Below are 27,620 nucleotides of genomic sequence, written 5' to 3' on the forward strand. Positions count from 1 at the left end.
AAGGCAGCCTTAAGAGAGCTGCCTCTGTGCTGAGACAGCCCTATGAGGATTGCAGCAATGAGTGAAATATCCTGAGCTGTGGGTTTCATCTCCCAGCGCTTGGCTCATGCGCTGCTTAGATGGACCTCTTCCTTTGCAGAGGCCAGGTCCCTTCGGTTCGCGGCTGAGCGCACATTGCTGTTTGGATGCTTCATGTTCCAGATTTCTTACTCAGCAGGGGACTTGGGAGATGGGCGGAAAGGGGTTCGTATCAGCGAGGAACATTTGCTAATAAAACACTTAGGTCATCCGGTGGGATTTTTCCAGAGAATTGCAGCATTAGCAAAGCATTCTAATGGATTGGCTCCCTCTTTCCTGGCGCGGCCGCTCCGTGCGTGGAATATTGTCTCCGTGTCTGCTGTATCAGGGATGGTGGCCCTCCCAGATGTGCTGGCTGGAGCTGTTGGGAGCCGGCGTCCCAGGAACATCTGCAGGACCACCAGTTCCCTGTCTGTGCACTATGTGGAAGTCTAAGGCACTGTAATGTGCTTGGTTTGGTTTGGCTTCCTTTGGACAGCGCTCTCCAGGGATGGTGCAGGTGCAAGGTTGGCCATGCTTGTTAATATAGCTGACTCTCTCTGCCGGTTACAGACTCTTATTATTATTTATTACATTTATACACCAGCTTTATCTTCCCGGGAGCTCAAGGTGGTGTATATGGTTCTCCTCCCCATTTCATTATCACAACAACCATGCGAGGTAGGTTAGGCTAAGGGTTGGTGACTGGCCCAAGGTGGGCTTATGGCTGAGTGGCGAGCTTGAATTATGGCTGGCCAGCCTTCCCTCCTCAGGAGGGTTGGGGAACCTTCCATCCAGGGAGCAAAGGCAGCCCTTCCAGGCCTCTTCCCCCCCCCCCCCCGGGACTCTTCCCTTTGCCTTGTTAATTTTAATTTCTGTTAAGAGAAGTTGTTGTATGCTGCTTAATTGTAAATAAAAGCTCTAAGAGGTTTACAATTTGATAGATATAGATGATATATAGATTAGATAGATAGATAACAAAAGTAGAATTTAAAATAAGCTTTTTAGAAAAAATCAAAATATAAATAAAATCAACTACTACTACTACTACTACTACTACTACTACTACTACTACTAATAATAATAATAATAATAAACTACCAGCCCTGCTTTGCACCCTCCTTGAATGTTTTTTGTCTGGCTCCTTGAACTCTGATAATGCCTCTTGCTTGCTTGGCTGAAGAATACCTGGGGGAGAGAGGGAGGCATAGAAGCTAGCATACTGCACAGAGATGAATAATAATAATAATAATAATAATAATAATAATAATAATAATAATAATAATAATTTATTATTTGTACCCCGCCCATCTGGCTGGGTTTCCCCAGCCACTCTGCGCGGCTTCCAACGAAGACCAAAAATTCACTAAAATGTCACACATTAAAAACTTCCCTGAACAGGGCTGCCTTCAGATGTCTTTTGAATGTCAGGTAGTTATTTATCTCTTTGACATCTGGTGGGAGGGCGTTCCACAGGGCGGGCGCCACTACCGAGAAGGCCCTCTGCCTGGTTCCCTGTAATTTGGCTTCTCACAGTGAAGAAACCGCCAGAAGGCCCTCGGTGCTGGATCTCAGCGTCCTGGCAGAATGATGGGGGTGGAGACGCTCTTTCAGGTATACTGGGCCGAGGCCATTTAGGGCTTTAAAGGTCAACACCAACACTTTGAATTGTGCTCGGAAATGTACTGGGAGCCAATGTAGGTCTTTCAGGACCAGTGTTATGTGGTCTCGGCAGCCACTCCCAGTCACCAGTCTAGCTGCCGCATTCTGGATTAGTTGTAGTTTCTGGGTCACCTTCAAAGGTAGCCCCACATAGAGCACATTGCAGTAGTCCAAGCGGGAGATAACCAGAGCATGCACCACTCTGGCGAGACAGTCCGTGGGCAGGTAGGGTCTCATCCTGCATACCAGGTGGAGCTGGTAAACAGCTGCCCTGGACACAGAATTGACCTGTGCCTCCATGGACAGCTGTGAGTCCAAAATGACTCCCAGGCTGCGCACCTGATCCTTCGGGGGGCACAGTTACCCCATTCAGGACCAGGGAGTCCCCCACACCCACCCACCCCCTGTCCCCCGAGAACAGTACTTCTGTTTTGTCAGGATTCAACCTCAATCCATTAGCCGCCATCCATCCTCCAACCGGCTTTTTGCTCTGCCTGCTTTTTCCTCTTGCCCCACCCACCCTTTCCATGTGGCCCCCAAGCTGTATAAGGTCCCCCATTCCTGCTCTAAGCATGGCTTTGAAATGATCCTGAGGCAACTCTGGTTGTCATTAGCTGTCGTTAACTGCAGCACTGCTATAAGGCTTACCTGGGGAGCCAAAGCACTCCTGACCTCTTCACCGTGAGCAGGGCTGCAAGATAATATCACACCTAGAATCACAGACTTGTAGAGTTGGATGGGACCCTGAGGGTCATTTAGTCCAACCCCCTACAATACAGGAACCTTTTGACCAACATGGGGCTTGAACCCATAACCCTGGGATCAAGAGTCTCATGCTGTACCGATTGAGCCTGAAAAACAATTCTACCTCAGCTTGGAACGGCTGTTGTGAATCCTTCTTACAAAAAAAAAAGTGATGGAACCAGCCGTATGCCCCCAAAGCCTGTGATTAATTCATCTACTTTGAATCTTTTTTTGGGGGGGAGAGATATAGAGCCTTTCCCTCCTCCCCATCCTTGCAGCCATGCCTGCAACAAAGGGGTTGATTATGATGTGAATGGAAGTCTGTTTGAGGGTTTGGATCCAGCTACTCACAGCTGTGGCCTCCTGGCATTTATCAACCCCCCAGAAAAGAGGGTCACACAAGACGCCTTGTTCCAACCAACGGAGCAGGCAGCGGCTTTGAGGGGTTGGGGGCTAGGGGGCTGCCCGCACGGTGGGGGGGGCTTCTGCTGGGTGTCGCCCACAGGGCTGACAGGCTGCAGTCAGAAGGGGCACTTGGTGTCATCTGCCGGTGAGCGAAGCAAGGAGGGATGGCGGGGGGTGTGTGCCTAGTCTCTCGGGGAATGGGAGGCGAAGGCAGGGGGTGCTAGTAAGCCATTAGTCTCTCGTAAGGGAGTGGAAATGCTAGCCTACTTTGCAGGGGTGTTGTACTGATAACTGAGCCTGTGTGTGAAATGCCTCTCTTGCCTTGCATAAATGCGAACCCACAACCCTGAGATTAAAGTTCTCATTCTCCGCCAACTGAGCAGGCGTGATGTTCCACATTCATTTTTCAGTGTTTCCAGTGTGCTAGGATTTGGGGAGGCCAAGACCCCAGCTGGGGCGAATCGTGGCCATTTGGAGGAGGAAGCTGCAGGTCCGCTAGGTGGGTCTGGCTCAAGATTAAGGCAGCTCCTTATATGAAGAGAACACAGAGGCAGTTTCTGCCAAAACTGCAAGCAGTTTAATAAAATGCATGTGCAAATTGTTTTGCTTAGAGAAGGTACTGAGGAACACACACACACACACACACCCAAAAAGAGAGGGAGAGATTTGTAGCAAAAAGCAACAGCTCAGCAAAACGAATCAGGCAGGACACCTGTAGCCTTGGCTGGTGATAGTGAAGCTGGTTTCTGTCAATGTTCCCCTTCAAAACATATTTATTGAAATTTCTAACATTAAAAATTGGAAAGCACAGGTTCATGTGTAGAGTCTGTCATATAAAATCTGTGGAAACACTGGTGCTTCCAGGAATGTAATATCGTTTCCTTCTCTTGGTTTTATTGTGGAAACAAAAGGGTCTCATCTACCACCACTGTCCCGTGACTGATTGTGCCCCCACTCTGTTTACAACAGCCATTGGTTTCATGGAGCAACGTCAGCTCCTCACAGATGACTCCTGTGGCACATCTTCTTCTTTTGAATTCCCAGTAAACCCAGAACTGCTTATCAAAATATTCTGAATTCTGGAGAACCCACCCCCTCGCAGGTTCATTAGAAAATGTGCAAACTGTACCAAAATTTTAAGTACTTGGTGATGATTTGGGAACTGAGAGGGCAGAATATAATTATCTGTGGACCTTCTGGGTCCCCAGGATGGATCCATTTTACCCGTGGGCAAGTGTTTAGCTGAAACCGGGCCAAAGCCATTAAGCAGATGAACTGAAAATGAGGAAAGGGTGTGGTTTGTTAGTTTATGTGCCATCATCAAGTTATTTTCATTGCCCTTTAGCTCCAGGGTGGCCAGTGTGGTGCCCTGCAGATGTTGTTGTACTACAACTCCCATAATCCTTCATCATTGGCTATGCTGGCTGGAGCCAATGGAACTTGGATTCCTACAGCATCTGGAGAACATTGTGTTGGGTATTAAGGCTCTGGCAAGGATTTACTTGGCTCGCCAAGTCTTATGGGAAAAAGTGACAAGTGGGGTGCTGTGGGGTTCTGCCTGGGCCCATTGTTGTTCAACGTCTTTATAAATGACTTGGGCGGAGGAATTGAGGGGGTGTCCATCCAACTTGCAGATGACACCAAACTGGGAGGGGTGGCTAATGCTTCAGAAGGCGGAATCTGGATTCAGAATGACTTCAACAGACTTGAAAACTGGGCCCAAATTAACAAAATGAATTTCAATAGGGGAAAAACTACACAGATATACGATGGGGGACACCTGGCTTACCAGTAGTAGTAGTAGAAGAAGAAGAAGAAGAAGAAGAAGAAGAAGAAGAAGAAGAGGAGTTTGGATTTGATATCCCGCCTTTCACTCCCTTTAAGGAGTGAAACATTCTCCTTTCCCTTCCTCCCCCACAACAAACACTCTGTGAGGTGAGTGGGGCTGAAAGACTTCAAAGAAGTGTGACTTGCCCAAGGTCACCCAGCAGCTGCATGTGGAGGAGCGAAGACGCGAACCCGGTTTCCCAGATTACGAGACTACCGCTCTTAACCACTGCACCACACTGGCTCACAGTAGCACTGGCTCACAGTAGCACAGTACCAGTAGCACATGTGAAAAAGATCTAGGAGTCCTAGTAGACCAAAAGTTAAACATGAGTCCACAATGTGACGCAGCAGCAGCAAAGAAAGCCAATGCTATTCTAGGCTGCATCTACAGAAGTCTAGTGTCCAGATCAAGGGAAGTAAGAGTAGCACTCTATTCTGCCCTGGTCAGACCACACCTGGAATACTGTGTCCAGTTCTGGGCAGCATGAGTTAAAGAAGGGTGTTGACAAGCTGGAAGGTGTGCAGAGGATGGCAACCAAGATGATCAAGGGTCTGGAAACCAAGCCTTATGATGAATGGTTTAAGGGGCTGCGTATGTTTAGCCTGGAAAAGAGGAGACTGAGAGGAGGTATGATCTTCAGATATCTCAAGAGCTGTCACATGGAAGATGCAACAAGCTTGGGGTTTTTTTCCTGATCCAGAGGGTAGGACCCAAACCAATTGCTTCAAGTTACAATAAAAGAGATTCTGACTAAGCATCAGGAAGTACTGTCTGACAATAAGATCTGTGGAGTCTCCTTCATTGGAGTTTTTTTAAGCAGAGGTTAGATGGCCATCTGTCATAGATGCCTTAGTTGATATTCCTGCATTGCAAGGGATTGGGCTAGATGACCCTCCCAACTTCTATTATTCTATTATATACTGTCCTCAGGAACACATTGGCAGCACTCTTAAGCCCAATTCAGTTAGTCTTTTAATGCTGAATCACCCTGGCATTAAAAACATAAGCATTGCCTTCCTGTTTCATTTCAAAGACCCGTTGCCTCCCAGTGCACACAGTCTCCAGTAGTGGCCAGTTGGGAACTGGTGGAGAGAGAGAGAGAGCCTTCCCCATCCTCTGGCTTCTGGTCTGGTGATCAAAAGGCCTTTGAGCATCGAAGTTCCATTCCCAGCTAGAAAGTCCTTCTTTACACAGTGCATAGTTTAAAGTATGGAACTCGCTCCTACAGTAAGGTTACCAGATTTTTTTCAATGAATCCGGGGACACTTCTCAACTTCCTACTAAATAGATGGATTTTGTCAGGGAACTGATTTGTTAATCTGGGAAACGGGGATGTCTGGTAACCTTATCCTACAGGAGGCAGAGATTGCCATCCTCTTGGATGACTTCAAAAGAAGATAACACGAAGGGCAAGGCTATGGATGGTTCCAAGCCATGATTACTATGTCCTGCCTCCACGGTTGGAAGCAGCAACGGAATACCAGTTGGTAGAAACCACAGGTGGGAGAGCTCTCTTGTGCTCTGAGCCTGCCTACAGTTTTCCCACAAGCCTCTGGTTGGCTACTCCAGTTGGCCATTGGCTCGCAGCTGGCTCTTCCATTGTTGTGACTCATAACGGCCCTCCATCAATTTGCCTAATCCTTTAAATTAAAAAAAAAAGCCGGCTGAGCCACCAGGGCCTTGACTGCATCTTGTGGCAATGGATTCCAGAAGTTAATTATTGCTGACAGCCTGGGCTGTAAATAGTCTGGAATGCCAGCAAGGTGGGAAGAAGGAAACACGGATGGCTGGGAACAGAGCCTGAGGGAAGTTGGGCAGACGGTCAGAGGAGACAAGGTCAGCATTGGTTGTTGCCCAAGCAGATCCCAGACCTGATCCAGAAGGTCTGGGCCAGCATCTTTTCAAGGTCAAGAGAAACCAATGGGCTTCCGGAAAGGGGTGTTTTGGTGCTGAGGTCCTCTGGATGCCGTGAGGCCATCATATGCTCTGGGGACCCTCTCAGCCCACGGCTTCTCGGGGCAGTGGAGCCCAGATCTGGAAGGAAGGCACCTTGACAGCCACACCACTGTGACGAAGAATTCCCTGTTTCCTCCAGATTGAAGGTTGTCCCACATTTACTGCGCCGTAATTGGCTAACCCACTTTGGGAGATGTAGTAGCTGCAATGGGGTAATAACCATGCGGCGAAAAGCCACGATTTGCACATCCAGGGTGAGTCAATGCCATGAATGCTTTTCCTCACATTCAGCAGACATCATGTGCCCCGGAAGCAAGAAGAAATAAACAAATACAAGTTGACACATTAAGACGTTTCCGGGATTCGGGCCCAGCCCCGGGTTAATAAGGTGCAACTCTAGAAAGGGATACCTCTCTAGCACAGACTAGCCAAGATGGTTGTTGTTGTCATTGTTTGTATACCGCCCTTCATCTGTAGATCTCAGATCTACAGAATCATGAAATGACAGAATTGTAAAGTTGGAAGGGATTCTGAGGAACATCTAGTCCAACCCTCCGCGATGCAGGAATATGCAGGTGTCCCATTCGGGGATTGAACCTGCAACCTTGGCATTATCAGAGCCACGCTCTAACCAACTGAGCTATCCAGGCATGAAAATGCAAGATACATGATAGCAGCACAGGCCACTACAGGATGGTGCGATGCTGCAGGCATAAATTTCTGAAGCGAGGAGGTTGCACATAGAGCCTGGGGTCTTACAATGTTATTCATTGAAATAGGATTCATGCACCTCGAAGCTAGAGCGGGGCTGAGGTCTAGGGGAGCCTGGGAAGAGATGATGGATTGTGGGTCTAATCACTTTCCTTCCTTCCTCACCAAACAACTGGAAAGGGAACGTGGAAAAGTCAAAAGGCTCTGTTAAATATTTGCCAGAAATCTGGCAGGGTAGGGGGATATGGAAATTATTCATCTGATTTGAGCTTGGCAAGAGGGCAAGGACGGCGTTTGCTGCCTCTGGATTCCACCCACTCCGGTTTCGGTGCAGTCCTGGCAGTTTCCTGTCGCACTCCAAATTCCTGTGGCACTTCTCTGTGGTTAGGCAGGATGAAGAGGGCTTTGCCTCGGCAATCATTGCCGGGGTCGGCGCACTAGGGCTGGGCCCCTGAGCCTGACCACGCGTGGGGAGGATTCCTCCGCCCCTCCTGTTTACTGCTGTGTACTCATGTCCTGCCCTGGGTGGGTTGGATTTTTTGCTCTGGCCACAGGATGGGAGTCTGGGAAGCCTGCACTTAAAAGCACGACAGGTTTTGAAATCGGAACTTGCAGCGCAGGATCTGCTGCATCTTTGCAGAAGCTTAAACGTTTAGGAAAACAAGGGGAAAGCATCTCGTCCTCAGGGCGGCAGAGAGGGAGAGCCTGCAAATAGACTCAAGGGGAGAATGAGCCCATCTTGGGGAGAGGGAAGGCTTAGTCCTTGCAGCTCTCATCTTCCCACCCTGCACCTCTTTCCGTCAACAATAACTTTCCTTTCCCTGTCCCCAGTATTTAATAAAGTACCCAGGTACTTCCTATTTTGATATGAACCAAACTAGGAGCTGGTGCCAGATAGGGAAGGCATATTTTTGTTATGTATTTTGTGTTTTTTATATTGAAATTTTATGTTGAGAGCTGCCCTGAGATCTGTGGGTAAAGGGCAGTATACTACTAATACTAATAAAAAGGCAGTACTGTGTGTGTTGGACTGGTGGTCTGGTTCAGTGTCCACCAGCCTTCACTACCGAAGGTAAAACAAGGCAGTGAATTCACTCCCATGCACTCAGAAACATTTCCAAAATCCCAAACTCGGCTGTTTTTATCTCAGATCTAGCCGGGTGTGCTAGTTCACTCCATCAATGAAATTGTTTTAGATGTGGCGTTGGGTGGGTTGGAAAGCATCAAATAAAGACTCCAGTCCTCTCTTCTCCCCTTGGATGTGCAGTCCAGGATTCTGGCAACTCGTTTTCTGATCAGCTCTGTGCATTTCAAATCTGGGACTCTCTCTCTCTGTGTGTGTGTACGTATATCACGGGGAGCCTCTTTCTGCAATGACCATTTGTTCTCCAGTCTCAGTTCCATTGATTCATTGGGACCAATTTTTTAACCTGCATTCAATGTTTTTTGTTGAGAACAGAGGAGCCATGTGGATAGCTTGGTTGGTTAGAGCGCAATGCTGATAACGCCAAGGTCGCAGGTTCGATTCCTGCATGGGGCAGCTGCGTATTCCTGTATTGCAGGGGGTTGGACTAGATGGTGCTCATGGTCCCTTCCAACTCCCTTCTATGATGATGATGATGATGATGATGATGATGATGATGATGATGATGATGATGATAATAATAATAATAATAATTTATTTATACCCTATCCATCTGGGTGGGTTTCCCCAATCAAGTTGATTGAGGGGCCCCAGTGCAATTTCATGATGTCACATGTGACGTTGTGAGGAGCCAGGGGACAGAACTGAACACCATCTGAACATTGAGGGGGCCTGGCTCACTAAAAATATGTATATATATTTTTAAAAATGGGGGGCCTGAAACTGCTTCAGTTGCTAGAAGCTGGTGCGTATGGCTGGGAATCAATCAAAGCTGGCAGCCATGAAGTTATTAGATCAAAAGGTTCGTGTTTTTGGCCTGTCCCTCTCCTTTTTTCCCCCGTTCTCGCCATCTCTTGCATATTTTTCTTTCTTCCCTGTATTTATTTGAAGTAGTAATAATAACCATAATCAATAATAAATACCAAATCCAGGAGCAGGAGAGAGGAAAGAATGGAGCTGTGTGGAAAACGGCTCAGTCAGCCCTCCAGGCAAAGACGGCCTGGGACGTGGTCGGTTGTTCCAGGCCCCCGGGGATTGGAGGGTGGAAAGGAAAAAATGTCTTGGCTCTCGCAACCCGACGGCTCAGCAACTGTCAGTCTGGTCCACGGAGGCAGCTCCGAGGTCAGCAGGAATCCCAGAGCGAGATGCTTCTCGCTCTTCTCCCGGGATTCCTGCGGTAGTTTGAGAAGACGTGGGGGAAAACTCAGCAGGCAGGAGCCTCCTGGCAGCACCGCCTCTGGGGCTCTGGGAAGAAAAGATGGGGGGAAATGTTCCCACATGGCCTGGGGGGAGTTCCAAAGCCCTCAGGGCACAGATTCCACCATAAGCCGCCCACCAAGTCGAATTATTACTTTATGACATTTTAATGTTTTTATTGTACACTGCCATGGATTTCTCCCTCCGAGTTGGTGGTTTATTAAAAAAAATGCAATACAGTGTTACCTCAGGTTACATACGCTTCAGGTTACAGACTCCGCTAATCCAGAAATAATGCTTCAGGTTAAGAACTTTGCTTCAGGATGAGAACAGAAATCGTGCTCTGGCAGCAGGAGGCCCCATTAGCTAAAGTGGTGCTTCAGGTTAAGAACTGTTTCAGGTTAAGAACGGACCTCCAGAACGAATTAAGTACTTAACCCGAGCTACCACTGTACTGTTCAAATCACTGTGGAAGAGAAAGAGCTTGGTTAGGTTGGCCTGCTGACAATGTAAATTTGGAAAGTGCTTTGCAATTCCCCCCCCCCCCCCGTTTTGGGTTCACACATGCCTGTGAGGTAGGCTGTTTCCTAGCTCCCATTTAAGCGGCAGGAAACTTGGATCTGAAAGAATGAGAGAGAGAGAAGCAAACTTTGCCCAGGGCCACAGCCCTCCCTCATTGAACCTGTCTCGGAGCTGGCATCTTCATCCACATCAACACCGTCCTCCATTCATAGACATCGGAAGTGATTGGAAATAAAAGGAAGAAGGAAGGGGACTCTGGGAGATCTGTGGGCGAGGGGAATGGAGCAGCCTTGAATGCTAGGCAGGAGAGCCTAAAACAGAGATGGGGAACCTGTGGCTCTCTAGATGTTGTTGGACCGCAACTCCCAGTATCGTTCACCATTGGTTCTCCTAGCTGGGATGATGCTGTGGACAGAAAGCACTGCCCTCGCTCTGATTTGGCTTTACTATGACGCTACGTAGCCAGTTAGATTTGGCTGTGGCCAAAGCTAGTTCAGAACGAGGGCAAGGTCTTCATGTTCTCACTTGGGGGGTGGGGAGGATGGTACCCAGCAGTAGAGTTTCAATTGTTGCCACCATTAGGACTGTGATTCAGATCGCAGCTAAAAAGGTAAGAGGAAGATACAGGCCGCCACCATCACCACCAAGGCCCTTTTCCAGCCACCATTAGGAACCTGACTTCAGGTGCTGCAGGCAACCCAGAATTTGCGCCACCAGAGTTTGCTCTGTGATGGTTCATTTATCTAGATAAAGATCAGGGTGTGCTTGTCTGTGTCTCACAACACCATATTCTTCTGCATATAAATTGCTTTAACTGATCCCAGCCTTGTGTTTTCATGTTGTTGCAGCCTGTCCTGGGATGACAATAATAATGATTAATAATATGCAAGCCATCGCTCCATGCTGTGGCCAACATGCCACAGTGATTGTTAATTTTAGGATTTGCTTGTTATTGCCCAGCCTGGCGAGGGCATTCGTTTGGGTGAGGTGTTGCAACAAAAAAGTAGGCTGAAATATGAAGCAATTTGGTTTTTTGCGTATGTGTACCAGCTCTGTGTTTGCGTGTAATGGGGCTAAATTGGATCTCTTGTTGTGTGCCAGTAACTGAGACCTCCTCTCTCTCCTCCCCACCCCCTTTCTAGCCTGTGGACCGGGCACCTTCAAGTCAAAGCAGGGGGAAAGTCGGTGCACCCCTTGCCCTCCCAACAGTCGGACAAGCTCCGGGGCAGCTACTCTCTGCATGTGCCAGAACAACTATTTCCGGTCAGACACCGATCCACCCGACAGTGCCTGCACCAGTAAGTCTGCCCTTCTGCCGTTTCGGTTCCACTTCAAAATGTGTTTATTTTGGGCTTATTATTCCATTCTAGCTTGAGGGTACCAAGGCCAGTGAGATGATCCTCTAAGATAGCACATGAATGCATCTATACTTCCGCCCATTGCTTTGTTGACGAAACTAACAGTTTACAAAAGTTTTGCAAAGCTGCTTGGGGAATTGGGAAGATGGGAGAAGAGGAATGCTGGTGACGCCACACAGAAATGGCTTTTGGGGTGGGGTGAAGCCTCTACGCTAGCTTTGGGATGCTGTTGCTTACAGGAAGGAAAGGTAGCCGGGAGGTTGGCATGGTGTAAACGCACTGGCAGAACCAATCCTGTGCTTCTGCCCCACACCAATTTCCTTCCCCATCTCCCTCCTCATGAGCAATGGCAACCTTCCTGCCAGGAACCTCCGCTCTACCCAGCCAGTGGTTTCTGATGTCACAGGTACTAGCCAATCGGTGCCCTCTGCAGCCAGCTTTACCCTGGATCAGACTAAACCATGCTGCAGACTTGCAGAACCAGTCTTCTTTTTTCAGAGCTTGGTTCGGGAGAGAAAAGGGTACATTTGCATTGTACCCACTCAAACCGCCACACCTAAAAGCGTTACCTCTGCTTCCTCCAATACAAGGTGGTTGTAAAGATGACTAGAGAAACTTGTATGCAAAACTCGTCAAAGACTCATGTGCCTTTGTGTAAATGCTGAGCAACATTTTATTTTATTTTTGGAGAGGGGGTGGCGAAAGGCTCTGGGGAAAGCCCAGCTTTGAGGGTAAGGTTTTGGGGATTCTTTCGGGGCCTTGAGCCTCTTTTGATCCCATGGCAGGTGTCCCGTCGGCCCCGCGCAACGTTATATCCAATGTGAACGAAACATCCCTGGTGCTGGAGTGGAGTGAGCCCCGCGACTCTGGGGGCCGGGACGACCTGCTCTACAACGTCATCTGCAAGAAGTGCAGCGTGGAGCGCCGGCTGTGCATGCGCTGTGACGACAACGTGGAGTTTGTCCCCCGCCAACTCGGCCTGACCGAGAGGCACATTTACATCAGCAACCTCATGGCTCACACGCAGTACACCTTCGAGATCCAGGCCGTCAACGGGGTCTCCAGCAAGAGCCTCCAGAACCCCCAGTTTGCCTCTGTCAACATCACCACCAACCAGGCAGGTGAGTGCTTCATGGGAAAGGGAGGGCAGCTGCCTAGGCTCTCCCTGGCAATCTCTGCCGAGCCAGCGGTGGAGCAGGAACCTCTGGGATTGAGGCCCTTTCATGCCAAACAGGCCTTGAACTTGGAGTCCTGGAGCTGCCATGAATTCCTGTAAGTGTGTTGGGCGTCTGATTGTGCATCTAGCCAAGGATTTAAGGTTGCTGTTCTAGAGAACATAAATGGTGTTGGTGGTTCTTGCTTAAAGAATCAGGAGGGAGCCTTATGGTAACTACGTCCTTTATTTCTAAAATCTTGCCCGAGGTTTGTTTGCTTTTAATGAGTTTGTACACATTTCCCCTCCGATGAAATGAGCCAGTGCGACGGCCTTCCAGACTTCCAGACACCTTTCTAGAGCTGAAGGAGGAAGTTTGGAAGAGAGATGTTCTTTCCGACTTCTTCTTCCATCTCTATGCCCTTTTCCAGGCTCAGACTGATTCTCCTGGAGCTGGATTTTACCCAGATCTCATGGGAGAGCACACACTCTTTCTCTCCTGTCTCTTGGGACAAGGGGAGAGTGATATGCAGAAGGGAAGTGTCCAGATGAGTGGCTCCAACACTCATTCAGAAATACAAATGTGGGTCCACTGACCTCCAGAGATTGGGGGCTCCTGTTGTGGAGTCAGGATGGCCAGGGCCAGCTAGCCCATGAGACAAGGTGAAGCAAGTGCCACAGGCAGAAAAACCCCCAGGGATGGCAGATCTGGTATCCAAGAACACATTGCTCACTGCTTCTGCTAGACCTGCTGTCTCCTCAGCAACCCTCTCCCCAAATGCTGCCTCCACAGCGGCGTCTCGGTGAATAGAAGGCACTGCTGCTCTCCTCCCACCCTCTGTTACCAATGTTGATCTTCATCCCACCCCCGCTTGCTCATGGCGTAGATATTCACTCCCATCTTCTTCCTTGGCAAGGCGGCACCATTTTGTGGTTTGCCTCAGGTGCCAAAATGTCTTGAGCCGGCCCTGATAGTGGGCATCATTCCATGTTGCCCCAAAGACAGCTGTTCCGATGTGACCAGTGGGAAATTGCTGGTGGAGCTTGATGAAGGGCTACCGACCTTTCCAGAAGGCTGCTACTGTAGGGATATGCAATAGAGGAAGCGAAAAGGGTTTCCATTCTGGATGATGGACTGGATCTTCCAGCTCAGGTCCTGCATTCCAGTGGCTTAGCAGACACGTTGGCGCCTATCATGCCTTTCACAGTGACCTGTTTAACACAGCGAATGGAACGCCAGTTGGCTCTCCAGTGGATTTGAGCCATTTTTAGTGGTCTTGCGAATGCTTCGTTGTGCCTCCAGCTTTATTTGAGTCCTGGAAATCTTAGAAAATGGCAGTAGAAATCTGGCCAAGGAGCCCCACCCTTTTTGGGGCCAAGGAACACATTTGGAAAATCTAACATTCATGCTGGAGAAAACAATTCACATAAGAAATACTGGTGATTCTCAGACTTGCAAAACACCGACATGTAACCCCACAAAACAAGCAAAACACAGGTGAAATAGACAGGCAAAATTCACCCCCAAAACAGGCAGCGCAAACACACACAACCTAACAAGAAAATTGCAGGTGAACCCCTGGCTTCCAAAAAAACACAGCTGCCCAAAATACAGGGAAAGCACCCCAAAAGCACCAGGGTGGCCCCCATCTTCAGAAACAATAATGCACCCAAGGAAATGGCTATTCCTCAAACTTACAAAGCACCTGCAGGTTTGCCTTTCCCCCCCCTTACTTGAATGTTTTGGATGGGAGCTGGAAGACCAGGCTGCTTTCTTTCCTTTGAGCACCCAAATCAGGCCCAGAAGATCCTAGAGCAGCCTTTCTCAACCTGTGGGTCCCCAGATGTTGTTGAGCTACAACTCCCATCACCCCTAGCTAGCAAGGCCAGAGCTCAGGGATGATGGGAGTTGTAGTCCAACAACATCTGGGGACCCACAGGTTGAGAACCGCTGTCCTAGAGAAAGGAAAGGAAGCTGGAAGCCTGCACTTCTCTTTCCTGCCAGCCCAGCTGCTGCTGGCTTCTTAAAAAGAGAAAGAGACAATAACAATCTTTGTGAAAAGCATTTTGAAAATCAGGAGTGATGGGGAGCCCTGATGGACCCCAAGAGAAATATGGGGGGGGGGGACAGAGGCACCAAGGTGTCTTTGGGTGCTGCATTGAGGACCTCAGCGACTCACATGTTCATCCCTCAAGTTGTCTGTCAAGGGAGCCGAATCAGTGTTATTTCTGCTGATAAGGAGGGAGGCTGATGCTTCTTCTCACCCCCCTCCACAGCTCCTTCAGCAGTTCCCACAATGCACCTGCACGGCAGCACGGGAAGCAGCATGACTCTTTCCTGGGAGCCTCCAAAACAGCCCAATGGGATCATCCTGGACTACGAGATAAAGTACTTTGAGAAGGTAAAGCTAATCCTCTGGCAGGGACGGGAGGGGCACACTTCAGCTTGACAAACACTCGGCACACTTCTTTTCCCGCTGAGAGGGGAATTAGGTAGTGTGCTGAATTCTACTGCGGTAGCCAAGCCGGTGAGCCAGCCAAACAGGAAGACCTCCGTTCAAATCTCACCATTTGTGCCGCTGCCCTGTCTGCAAGGTGGGGAACAGCAGCATCTGGAGGGTGCTGGATTATATTCCATATATAACTAAACACTTTAGCAACGAGAGGTGCTGTACAGAGCAACGGTTAATAACAGCAGCAACAAATAATGACGATTAGCTATGATAAGGAGCAGAGAATGCAGGTTATTTATCTTATTAATGCACGGCCTTCCCAGGCTGCCTTTCTTTACTCTAGAGAAAACCACTAGAAAGTTGTGCAAAGCAGAATTCTGGGGTGACCTTGAATGCCTTTGCTCTGCATGTCCCTTTCTTATAAAGGTAAAAGGTAAAGGGACCCCTAACCATTAGGTATAGTAGTGGCCGGCTCTGGGGTTGCGGTGCTCATCTCGCTTTATCGGCCGAGGGAGCCGGCTTACAGCTTCCGGGTCTTGTGGCCAGCATGACTAAGCCGCTTCTGGTGAACCAGAGCAGCGCACGGAAACGCCATTTACCTTCCCGCCCGAGCAGTACCTATTTACCTACTTGCACTTTGACATGCTTTTGAACTGCTAGGTTGGCAGGAGCAGGGACCGAGCAACAGGAGCTCACCCCGTCGCGGGGATTCGAACTGCCAACCTTCTGATTGGCAAGTCCTAGGCTCTGTGGTTTAACCCACAGTGCCACCCGCGCCCTGTCCCTTCTTGTAGAGATGCCTAAAGCAGGTGTGGGGAACCTTTGGCCCTCTAGGCGTTAGGAACATAAGAAGAGCTTGTTGGATCAGGCCAATGGCCCATCTAGTCCAGCATCCTGTTCTCACAGTGGCCAACCAGATGCCTGTGGGAAACCAGCAAGCAGGATTCGAGCGCAAGAGCAACTCTCCCCTCCTGCTGTTTCCAGTGACTGGTCTTCAGAAGCATGGTTGCCTCCAACTGTGGAAGCAGAAGACAGCCATCAGGGCTAGTAGTCTTTGACTGGCGTTCCTCCATGTCTACTCCTCTTTTAAAACCATCCAAGTCGGGGAAGGGTTGGATGTGACCCTGAGATGCCGGAAGGGTTGGATGTGACCCTGAGATGCCCCTTTTATTTTTCCCTGCAGCAGGAGCAGAGCGACGGCATCGCCAACACTGTCACCAGCCAGAAGAACAACGTGCGCTTGGAAGGGCTGAAGTCCAACTCTGCCTACATGGTGCAGGTCCGGGCTCGCACGGTGGCTGGCTATGGGATGTACAGCCTCCCCATGGAGTTTCGGACACCAGTGGAGGATGGTATGAGCTCTTCACCTTCCCCTCCCTTCCCCACAGGCTTCTGCCATCCAAGCACCCCTTCCTTCTCCTCTCCCACCTTCCAACACTCTTCCTCCCTCTTCTTCCTCTCCTAACAGGCTCCAGTAGCAAGAGCTTCCAGGAGCTGCCTCTTATCGTGGGCTCGGCTACCGCAGGCCTCGTCTTCGTGATCGCGGTCGTGGTGATAGCCATTGTCTGCTTCAGGTACTGGCAGGGACGAGGGAGAGCCTGGGCTCCAGGGAGGGGCGTGACTATTCATTCTGTCAAGGATTGGATCTGCCTATATTGGTGGTAGCCAATTTGTGGTGCTGTCCAGATGTTTTGGACTATGGCCCCCATTCCTCCAGATGTTGCTAGACACTCAACTCCCAGCATGGCCAGTGGTCAGGGGTGGTAATCCACAGGGTCCGGAGGGCACCACGTTGGCTATCCCTGGCTTGCATGAACAAGCAAAAGTCTTGCGGCACCTCCAAGACTGATTGATTATGACTTAAGTTGGGGACAGGGAGACTTCGCCTTTCTAGAAGTTGTTGGACTCCCATTTCGCATTGTCCCTGAGCATGGATCCAGTGCTAGAAATTAGCCAGTCGCAAGGCGCATTTTGCGACTGGTGCGAGTCCCATTGCGACTGCATGGAGATCTCTGAATGCCAGGTTGGCAGATGGGCAAAGCAAAACGTCACTTATGGAAAGATTTGAAGTATTTTCCCCGAAGCTTGCATTTGCTTTATTCTGGATTGTTTTATTTGATGCTTTGATGTATTGTAAACTGCTTTGAGATTTGTTCTTTAAAATATAAAGTGGTATAGAAATGAAACCAACAACACTAAAGATCTCATCAGGGGTGGGGGGAGGTGCCTAGACATTCCATTGTAGCGACCTCAACCATGGCTTAAGGTGCTATTTGGTGATCACCTTATATATATACAGTGGAACCTCTACTTACGGACATCATCCATTCCGGAGGTCCATCCGCTGGTCAAAACGGGATGCTAGAAGAGGCATCTTGTGCATGTGCGCATTCGGTGGTAGTGCGCTTCTGCACACGCGCAGGTGGCAGAAGCCGCATGTGCGAATCGTGGCAAACCCAGTGTTTACTTCTGGGTTTGCCGTGAATGCAACTTGGAACGTCTGCGAGACGAGGCGTATGTAAGTCGAGGTTCCACTGTATATGAGTTTCTAACACTGCAGGGATCATGCTGGTTAGGGTCGATAGTCGTTGCAGTTTGACGGCTTCTAGAAGAACCGCAGGTTCCCCCATCTCACCAACTTTCGTGGACTTGATTCCACTTCATCAGATGCATGGTGTGCAATTCTCAGTTGTCCATGTCTGTATAGATATCTGTATATCCACGGAGGCGAAGGGGAATTATAAGCTGCGAGGTCAGAGGGAAACAGAATGCGGAAAGTGCAGACTGTGGCCCTTCGGTTAGAGGTGCAATGAATACAACTTAAGCACAGAAGCCCTTTATAGCACCCTGCCTTCATGGTATCCCCAGGGCTGATTGGGGATCCAGCTATTACCTGTGCATGGATAACAGACCAAGAGGATGGGTGTAGAATTCGGCTCTCTGTGTGCAATGGTGTTCAGTGTTCCAGTGCCCAGGTTTTGGTGGAAAGATGACCAGGAGGCGGGTAATGTTGCAGACTGTTTGATGCCTTCTTTTCTCTTTGGGCAGGAAGCAACAAAACAACACAGACTCGGAGTATACGGAGAAGCTGCAGCAATACAGTGAGTAGCAAGCCAGGGGTGGCATGAGCACATTGTTTTTGTGGGTTCTGCTTTCTCAAGCTTGCATTTATTTCCCAGAGATGCCTGCATGCCTGTGTGTGCTCAGCAGCCCCAAAGGAGGCAGTCACCCTTGTTGCAGCTGCATGTAAACCTCTTCATCCTCTTTCTCCCATGGAAAGGTGGTACATAGCGGTGAGGATCATGTATCCTCACAACTGTGCTTCCTTATGGCAATTCCTGGCGGCATTCTTCCAACCCCAAGAACCTTTGCATTCTGTTTTGACAAAAGAGATTACAAGTTTCCAGCCCTCATTGTAATAAGGAAAAACTGTCCATAGTATTCAGAACAGGATTTTCCTTTACGGGTGTCACTGAATTGAAGGCATGTAAAAACCGCCTTTTTAGTTTAAAAAGAAAAATAATTGCATAATTTGCCACTAGACCTACATTGGGCAAAAAGAATCCCGCCTTGCAGGGGGTTGGACTAGATGACCCTCTTGGTCCCTTCCAACTCCACAATTCTATAATTATATGATTCTAATCTCAGCGCCTAGGACTTGCTGATCACATGGTCGGCGGTTCGAATCCCCGCGGTGGGGTGCGCTCCCGTCGTTCGGTCCCAGCGCCTGCCAACCTAGCAGTTCGAAAGCACCCCCGGGTGCAAGTAGATAAATAGGGACCGCTTACCAGCGGGAAGGTAAACGGCATTCCGTGTGCTGCGCTGGCTCGCCAGATGCAGCTTGTCATGCTGGCCACGTGACCCAGAAATGTCTGCGGACAGCGCTGGCTCCCGGCCTATAGAGTGAGATGAGTGCACAACCCTAGAGTCTGTCAAGACTGGCCCGTACGGGCAGGGGTACCTTTACCTTTACCTTTAATCTCAGGGATAATCAAGAACCTAGGCGAGTCAAACTTAAATGAGCCCCAGATATGTGTATCTATTGTGATAAAAGCATGTGTCCTTATCCATCGCTTCTCTGTCCTTGCAGTCACTCCAGGGATGAAGGTTTATATCGACCCTTTCACTTATGAGGACCCCAATGAAGCCGTCCGGGAGTTTGCCAAGGAAATCGACATTTCGTGCGTGAAAATTGAGGAGGTGATTGGAGCAGGCAAGTCACCTGATGGCAGCCCAGCTCCTCCCTTCCACCGAGGGAAGAGGAGGGGGCGGGGGTCTGACCGTGCTCTCGGTGGGTGTGGCCACTCACTTCCGTCATGTGACCGTCTTGACCTCCCGCAGGTGAATTCGGAGAAGTCTGCCGTGGTCGCCTCAAGCTTCCGGGCAGGAGGGAGATCTTTGTGGCCATCAAAACACTGAAAGTGGGCTACACGGACCGGCAGAGGCGAGACTTCCTGAGTGAAGCCAGCATCATGGGGCAGTTTGACCACCCAAACATCATTCACCTGGAGGGGGTGGTCACCAAGAGCCGACCCGTCATGATAGTCACGGAGTTCATGGAGAACTGTGCCCTCGACTCCTTCCTGCGGGTGAGCAGGACTCCCTGGTCTTGGCAAGAGCTTCCTGGGCTCTTTTCAAGCAGATAATAATAATAATAATAATAATAATAATAATAATAATAATAATAATTTATTCATACCCCTTCCCCAGCCACTCTGGGCAGCTTTCAACAGAATATTAAAATACAATAGTTTATTAAACATTGAAAGCTTCCCTAAACAGGGCTGCCTTCAGATGTCTTCTAAAAGTTTGGTAGTTGTTTATCTCTTTGACATCTGAAGGGTGTCACTACCGTTCCACAGGGCGGGTGCACATGGAGAGCTGATCTTTTCAAACCTGAGCAATTCTTTCTGACCCCTCTCTGCTTGTTCCACCAACAGCTGAATGACGGGCAGTTCACGGTGATCCAGCTGGTTGGCATGCTTCGCGGCATCGCTGCTGGCATGAAGTACCTGTCCGAGATGAACTACGTGCACCGGGACCTGGCAGCCCGCAACATCTTGGTCAACAGCAACCTGGTGTGCAAAGTGTCCGACTTTGGGCTCTCGCGCTTCTTGGAGGATGACCCCGCGGACCCCACCTACACCAGCTCACTGGTATGTGACACCCTCGCCGCCATGCCCTGTCCCTCCCCTCTCAGAGGCCTGGCAGAGAAGGTTGCAGAAGCCCTGTCCAAGGACTGGTCTCTCCACCCAGAGATATCTAGGGTCACATGCACGCTACAAGGAAACCCTGCGGGGAAAGAAGAGTTACCCCGATGAGGCCAGAACTAGAATTAAGAAGAGCGCAAAAAAATATGCCAAGGGAAGAACTAGTGGGAGGTCCACAGCTTTGGGGAGAGACCATAGCCCAGTGGTTAGAGCCGCTGCTTGGCTTCCAGGTTCAATCCCAATGGTGTCTCCAGGTAGAGACCCTTTGTCTGTAAACTTGGGAGAGCCTGATGCATTACAGTTTAAAAATAAATAAATTGGAATACAACTCTCATTAGCCCAGCATAACCAGCATAATCAGGCTGACCCCATCTCCCTCCTGGAGGGGTTGGCGCTAATTAACGGTGTCAAGTGTCTCTTCCCACAGGGCGGCAAGATCCCGATCCGGTGGACGGCCCCGGAAGCCATCGCCTACCGCAAGTTCACGTCTGCCAGCGACGTGTGGAGCTACGGGATCGTCATGTGGGAGGTGATGTCCTACGGCGAAAGACCTTACTGGGATATGTCCAACCAGGATGTAAGTACGGCCTCCTCCCGTGTAGGAGAAGGAGGGGTGCAGGAGCAAAAGCGCCCCTACGTGACCCCTTGCCTGTTTCTCACTAGGTGATCAACGCTGTGGAGCAAGACTACCGCCTTCCACCGCCCATGGACTGCCCCACGGCGCTGCACCAGCTCATGCTGGACTGCTGGGTACGCGACCGCAACCTCCGGCCCAAGTTCTCGCAGATCGTGAACACGCTCGACAAGCTGATCCGCAACGCGGCCAGCCTGAAGGTCATCGCCAGCGTGCAATCTGGGTCAGTGCCGTTCGCCCCCTCACCCTCTCCAAGCACAGGCAACCTGCTGTGTCTGGACTAACTGTGCCAAGTTTCTAGCTCTCATGGAGGAAAAATAAATAAGCAAACCTCGGATATATCTATCTATGGCCTTGGGGGCTGGAGTCGGGCAGCAACCGGGGCTGGAGCGACGAGCAAAGAGGGTGGACAGGGAAGCTCACAGCCGCCTTTAGCCTCCTCACGCGCCACAGGACTGCCAGGACTGCCCCCCTGCGGCTCAGCCCTACACGCAGCCCGCTCTCCCCCTCCTGAGCCTTGCCTGACCTCTGGGCTCTCTCATCCTTCGCAGCGTTTCCCAGCCCCTCCTGGACCGCACCGTTCCGGATTACACCACCTTCACCACTGTGGGTGACTGGCTCGACGCCATCAAAATGGGGCGGTACAAGGAGAACTTCGTCAACGCCGGATTCGCCTCCTTTGACCTGGTCGCCCAAATGACAGCCGAGTAAGTACGAGGGGGCGGGGCGGCGGGGCAAAGCATGCAGCAGCCCCAGGAGACCAGGCTGTTTCCGGTTAAGCCAGACAACGTTGCAGGGGAAGGCCGAGATTGGCACATTATGTCACCTGGGGCCGGGGGCCAGGTGATGACTGGAGCATCCTCACCAGGGATGCTACAAGCCACAGGGGAACAGAGATGGGCTTGCAGTTCCCTGGTTCATTTGTGGTGGGCAACCTAACGCCTGCTTTTGGCTAGGATGTGTTCAGAGTGTGCTGGACACGGTATACAGTTGAGATTTCTTGATGCTGTTAAGCAAGAGAGTGCCTACCCAGGGCCCCTGAACACAGAGGACGGAGCTGTTAAACGTCCCTGAATATGCAGCCGTGGTTTGTGTGAGACACATTGGTGGACAGCAAGGAGTCAACTACAGTCATACCTCGGGTTAAAGTAGCTCCGGGTTGAGCATTTTCGGGTTGCGCTCTGCGGTGACCCGGAAGTAACGGAACGTGTTACTTCCAGGTTTCGCCGCCCGCACATGCACAGGTGCTCAAAATGACGTCACGCGCATGCACAGATGCGGTGAATCGCGACTCACGCAGACACGGGTTGCGTTCGCTTCAGGGTGCGTACAGGGCTCTGGAACGGATCCCATTCGCATCCAGAGGTAGCACTGTATATAATAATAATAATAATAATAATAATAATAATAATAATAATAATAATAATAAAAAATTCAAAAGCGGACTGCACTCGACTAAAGTTCTTGCAGTAGGCTGAGTATTCTTCTCCTCTTTAAAAGCTCTGCATCATGGGAAACAGACATCTTTCCAGGGGTGGGAAATGGCAAGGAAGTGGATTTGGGTGAAACTTTAGGAGAAACACCCCAATGGTTATGGCACCTTAAGAAGGGGACTGACAACCTTGGGAAGCGGGCGTGGTCTCTCCTTTGCTGGGCCTGCAGAAGCATGATAGCCTCCTGCCAGGGACTATGTGGTCTCTAAGACCCCTCCCAGCTCCTTGATTCTGTGACCTCTCAAAATCATGCCCATTTTAATATGTCTGTTTATTACACATTGCTCTTCCAGTCCTATGCAAGGGTGGAGACAGTGTGGGGCTCTGAAGCCCACTCCCTTGCGCTCTGAAAATCTGGCTCCACTTTTGACATTAGACTCCCGGAATTGTCCAATTTATTTTGTACCCTGTGTTTGCAGCTTTTAAGCGCCAGTAACTGCCTGGCCACTGTCCGACACTGGACTATGGCCACATTCACACCATATATTTAAAGCACCGTAAGACCCCTTTAAACAGCCAGGGCTTCCCCTAAAAGAATTCCAGGAGTTTTTAAAGGGTTCTGAGAACAGTTAGAAAAACCCCGTTCACTTCCCAGAACCACAATTCCCAGAGTGGTTTAACAGGCAGTCCTTCTGCACAGGGAACTCTGGGAATTGTAGTCCTGTGAGAGGAACAGGGGCCTCCTAGCAACCCTCAATGACCTTAACAAACTACACTTCCCAGGATTCTTTCGGGGAAGTCGCGACTCCTTTAAATGTGAGTGTTGCCCCAGGTAGAGCCTTTGCCTAACCCTACATTTCCCTTCAACATTTTTGGGTTTTGATCATCCACACCTGACCTCCATCATGCTGTCTTCTGTGTCCAGAGAGCTTCTCTTCATTCCTTGCATTTGGACTGTGGAATGAAATTCTCACCACCCTACCGGGCAGGGGTGGGTGGGTGGGGAGATGACAGTCTTTTGTAGACGATTCATCGTCCGGGGTCACAACTCGCCATCTCCTGGTGCCAGCCCCTAGTCGAAAGATCCTTGTTGCTGCCAAATGTGGCGAGCCGGCACTTGAGTATTTGCTGAGACCTTCATGGGACATGCATTCCATCAAGTCAATCCTCTTGTACTGACTTCAGCACTGCCAAAAAAAAGCAAAGAAAGACTTTGAATTGGCCCTTTGTTAGGCCAGGGGCTCAGAATCCCCCCGTTCCTTCGCTTGAGAACAGTGGTGCTCTGGATTTAAATGTCTTATTGCAGGGGTGGGGGTGGGTTCTGCAGAGGGCCATGTACATTGAGTCACTCTCTCCGGAATGTGCCAAGCCAGCCCCGCTGCATCGCCTTTCTGTTCTGCTAGGTGGGGGCCTCTGGACGCCTGACCCAGAGACCTTCTTTGATGGCACCGCTGCTCAGGAATGGTCCTGTCCAGGGCAGGGAGGTGTCCTCTATGTGTGGACTGTTCACAGAACCTCCCCACCCAGCAAAAAAATAAATAAAAAATCCCCAGCTGGCTGCTTAAACATGGACTCTGTATTCTTAAGGTCCAGGGACACTAACCACAGTCCTACCCAAGTGTCAAGTGGAGAGGAGGAAGGTCATCTGAAGGGGGTGGGCAGGACTGTGGCTGAAAAAGTCAATTCATAAAATGGAAGTAAGTTCACACCACTAAAAATAGAGTCGTTTCCATCCAGCGCAGTGGATCCATCAGGACAAAGATTTACAATTGCAGAGTGGAACTTCTGCCTTAAAAATTGTATTGCATTTGAGAACACTGATCACCTTGTGTGTTAGCGATTCTGACCACAGTGTTTTAATATAGGTCATTATTATTACCCTCCACGTTGCATCATTTTGGAGGGCACCTAGTGAGTTCGTGGCCAGGGAGAGATCTGAACGCAACTCACGCCTCTGAGCAAAAACACACTGCTCTCCACCAGCCCTCCCATTGATGCATCTGGTGGCAGGGAGTTCCATGGGTCAGCTGCACTTACTCCCTTTCCTGCGCTTACTGACACCCCCCAAAAGCTGAGTTCCCCTTTCCGTGCGTTGCTAACTCCTTTGCTCCCTGTGTCTTTCCAGGGACTTGCTCAGGATAGGAGTGACGCTAGCAGGACACCAGAAGAAGATCCTGAGCAGCATACAGGACATGAGGTTACAAATGAACCAGACGTTGCCAGTTCAGGTTTGACGGCTGAGGACTCTGGCTTGGAATGGACCCGACGGGGGAACCTCCCTGGGATTCTAGTTTGTGGTGCTGCCCAGCTTCCTGAGTGTGGGGCGGGGAGAGGTGTCGTTCTCTCTCCACCCCACAATCCTCCACCCCCATATTTTTGCGTGGAGCCTATTGGCTTGTCAACAGACCTCTGGCGGGACGGACGTGGCACGCGGGGGGAGAGGCCTGAAGGAAACCCTGCCTTTTCTTCTTTCCCCCCTTTTCCCCTTTTTTTATTTCGCTGTTGCGTGCTCGCAATGGCGTGCCAGCAACGCGGAGTCTTCATATTGAAGGCGCATTATGGATGGGGCGGGGATGGAGGCACCAGCTCTCCTCTCTCACTGAGGCTCTCCCCCCACTGCCCTCCAATGGTGCCATCGTTGTCCTTTGGGCATCTCAGCCCTCGCTGCGGAAGATTCCTCCAACTCCACGCTGCCCAAGAGGAAAAGGAATCCCCAGCCAACAAACAAATGGAAAAGGCACCTGCCAGAGCCGCTCTCCTCCCCAGGAAAGGGGCATCCAGCTGGGCGTTTTCCCCGCACGCCCAGAGATGATTGCGCCAGGGCCAGCTCTGCTCCCCGGGGCCGGCAGGGGGCGTCTGCAGGGAGAGATGGCAGCCGGTCCATTTGGGACCCTGAACGCTGGAACTACAAAGCCGGTGGCAGCGCCGGTGAGTTTTCTACACAAAGGAGTTGGGCGACCCGGCTCCGCGTCTTGCAATCGCAGCCTTGGGTGTTTCCAGAGACCCGTCAGCGCGAGTTTGCACAGAGATCACACGGACAGGCGGACGTTGAAAGGCAGCAGGATTCGAGAGAAAGGGGAGGCTAAGCGGCGCAGAGGAGCCTGGCAATCTCAGACACCCCCCCCACTCCACCCCCCCCCCGCCACGACTTCCTCCCCACCTCATGTTTTATGCAGGAAGGAGCAGGCCCTGTCAGCCGCACGCCCATCTCTGCGGATCCTTTTCTTGACACACGCTATGATCGCTGCCAAAAAGACTGGAACACTTCCCTCTATTTCCCACCCACCCATCGCCCCCCGTTTTGTTTTGCTTTCTTCCAAAAGCCTCTGCAGCCCTGAGCCGAGGGGCAGGAGGCTCCCTCGCGGAGGTGGCGAGCTTGCATGTGTACGAGTGCGTGTACTGGCCGTCTGGACCGTGCAAGAAGGCATGGGCCGAATAAAGGCAATAACAATTTTACTTGAGTTTCCTTCGATCGATCCCTCCCTCTCTCCCCTCTCCCTTTCTCCACTGTACAGAAACCGCAACACACACAAAATGCCAGGCACCTGCCCTTCCTACCTTCCTCTATTACAGAGTTTTTCTTCCTCCCTTTGCCTCCAGAAGGAAGCAGGCAACGCTTTCCTTCCAGCCGCAGGCTACAAGCAATGAGACGTTGGGAGGACCTTGCAAGTGGGGTGGCAGAGGCAACTGCAGAGTGCGGCCCCACCTCCTCCCACCCTGCTGGTATCACAGAGTTGCTTTGTGCGTGTGTGTCCAGCTTACCATTGTCTCCACAATGCCTCTCTTCTTCCTGCGCAGCTTTGCCCAGCCACAGTGGTCCCTGGTTTTGGACCTGGAGGTAGCGAGGGCAGAGGGCGGGCAGGGGAAAGGGGTGAACCTCATCTGCTCTGGACTGCAAGGAGCAAACACAGAGGAGGGCGCTCTGGGTAGGAATGGGAGCTGTTGTGGCTGCAAGGCGAGGCCCAAATCTCTCTTGTCACTGCCCCATTCTCCTTTGTACAAGGACGACCTTGGGTAGAAACTGTGAAAGCTAAAAACAGACCTGTACTCGTTGGAGTGGCCCCCCACGTTTTTGGAATCCCACAAGTGGCCCCACCAATGGCCAGGGATGATGGGAGTCATAGCTCAGCATCCTCATGAGCGCTCATAGGGTGTGTGTGTGTGTGTCCCCCAATCCCTGCCCAAAATGCTTCTTCGCTGCTTCATTTCCTGGCTGTTTGCTGCAAAACCTTAAGATACAGAAAGGACCTTGAGCGCGATGGTTGACAGCATAGCTTAGCTAATAGAATCTAATATCCCGCCTCCATCAGAGGCCTCCAGTGCAGCAACATCCTTCTTGGCTTGGGGGAAAAAACTGATGGGAGGGTCCCTTTGCAATTCCCCCCATGGCTTCCTGTGGAGAAGGGGGCCCAACAGTTGAGGAGTGAGGGAGGTTGCCCTTGAGATACAAGCCCATTCTCACAATTTCCATACCCCTTTGAGTTGGAGGAGGCCATCCCATAGATGCATTGTCAGGTAAATGTGCACTCACACCCATACGCAGAGGCACACACTTCACTCTTGCAGTTTCTGAACATTCTCCCACCAAAACGTAGCCTTGAGAGGAGACCAGTGGCAGGTGGCTTGCCAATGGCTGTTCCTTCTTCTCCCGTACCTTCATTGCAGGGCATTGGACCAGATGCACTGGCGGAGGAAGAGGAGTGCGGGGGGAGTGCACCGCCGCCAGCAGCGCGATCCCCAAGGTGCCATCGTGGCTTCCCCACCCCCAGGATTCACGGCACGCCCCTGCAGGCGGTGTGCAACACCCCCACCTGCTCTCCGCCCCCCCACCCGTGCAGGAGCGTGAAGCTCCAGCACTGACCAGATGTCCCCCAGAATCCCTTCCAACTACATGATTCTATGAAGAGAGCGACTCCTTTCGGTTTGCCCACCTAATCCTGTAGGAAGCAGAGATTCACCAGAGCTCACCCAAAGTGTGCTTCCAGAGCTTGTTTGTTTTGCAAAGGTGATGAGTCTAATTCCTTTTCCCCCACTCCACTCTCTCTTTCTTCAGGATGCTTCTCCAAAGCTGTAACCCAGTGATGGCCAAACTCAGCCCTCCAGCTGTTTTGGGACTACAACTCCCATCATCCCTAGCTAACAGGACCAGT

General features: G+C 50.7%; 1 protein-coding gene across 2 annotated transcripts in view; it reads left to right on the forward strand.

The window, feature by feature from the left end:
* The window catches only part of EPHB3 (EPH receptor B3), an 82,462-nt gene extending 57,571 nt beyond the window's left edge, over positions 1–24,891 (forward strand). Inside the window, exons 4-16 of one of the 2 annotated variants that reach the window (XM_053390680.1) lie at positions 11,372–11,527; positions 12,373–12,708; positions 15,018–15,142; positions 16,377–16,545; positions 16,662–16,767; positions 18,242–18,294; positions 19,284–19,406; positions 19,535–19,782; positions 20,134–20,349; positions 20,816–20,980; positions 21,067–21,260; positions 21,589–21,744; positions 24,596–24,891. In XM_053390680.1, the coding sequence (XP_053246655.1) occupies positions 11,372–11,527; positions 12,373–12,708; positions 15,018–15,142; positions 16,377–16,545; positions 16,662–16,767; positions 18,242–18,294; positions 19,284–19,406; positions 19,535–19,782; positions 20,134–20,349; positions 20,816–20,980; positions 21,067–21,260; positions 21,589–21,744; positions 24,596–24,704 (2,156 nt within the window). In that variant the 3' untranslated portion in view covers positions 24,705–24,891. The remainder of the gene's footprint in view (positions 1–11,371; positions 11,528–12,372; positions 12,709–15,017; positions 15,143–16,376; positions 16,546–16,661; positions 16,768–18,241; positions 18,295–19,283; positions 19,407–19,534; positions 19,783–20,133; positions 20,350–20,815; positions 20,981–21,066; positions 21,261–21,588; positions 21,745–24,595) is intronic. The other variant, XM_053390681.1, reaches the window with a different exon arrangement.
* The last annotated feature ends 2,729 nt before the right edge of the window (positions 24,892–27,620 follow it).

This window comes from Podarcis raffonei, chromosome 5 (assembly GCF_027172205.1).
Source record: "Podarcis raffonei isolate rPodRaf1 chromosome 5, rPodRaf1.pri, whole genome shotgun sequence".
NCBI lineage: Eukaryota > Metazoa > Chordata > Lepidosauria > Squamata > Lacertidae > Podarcis > Podarcis raffonei.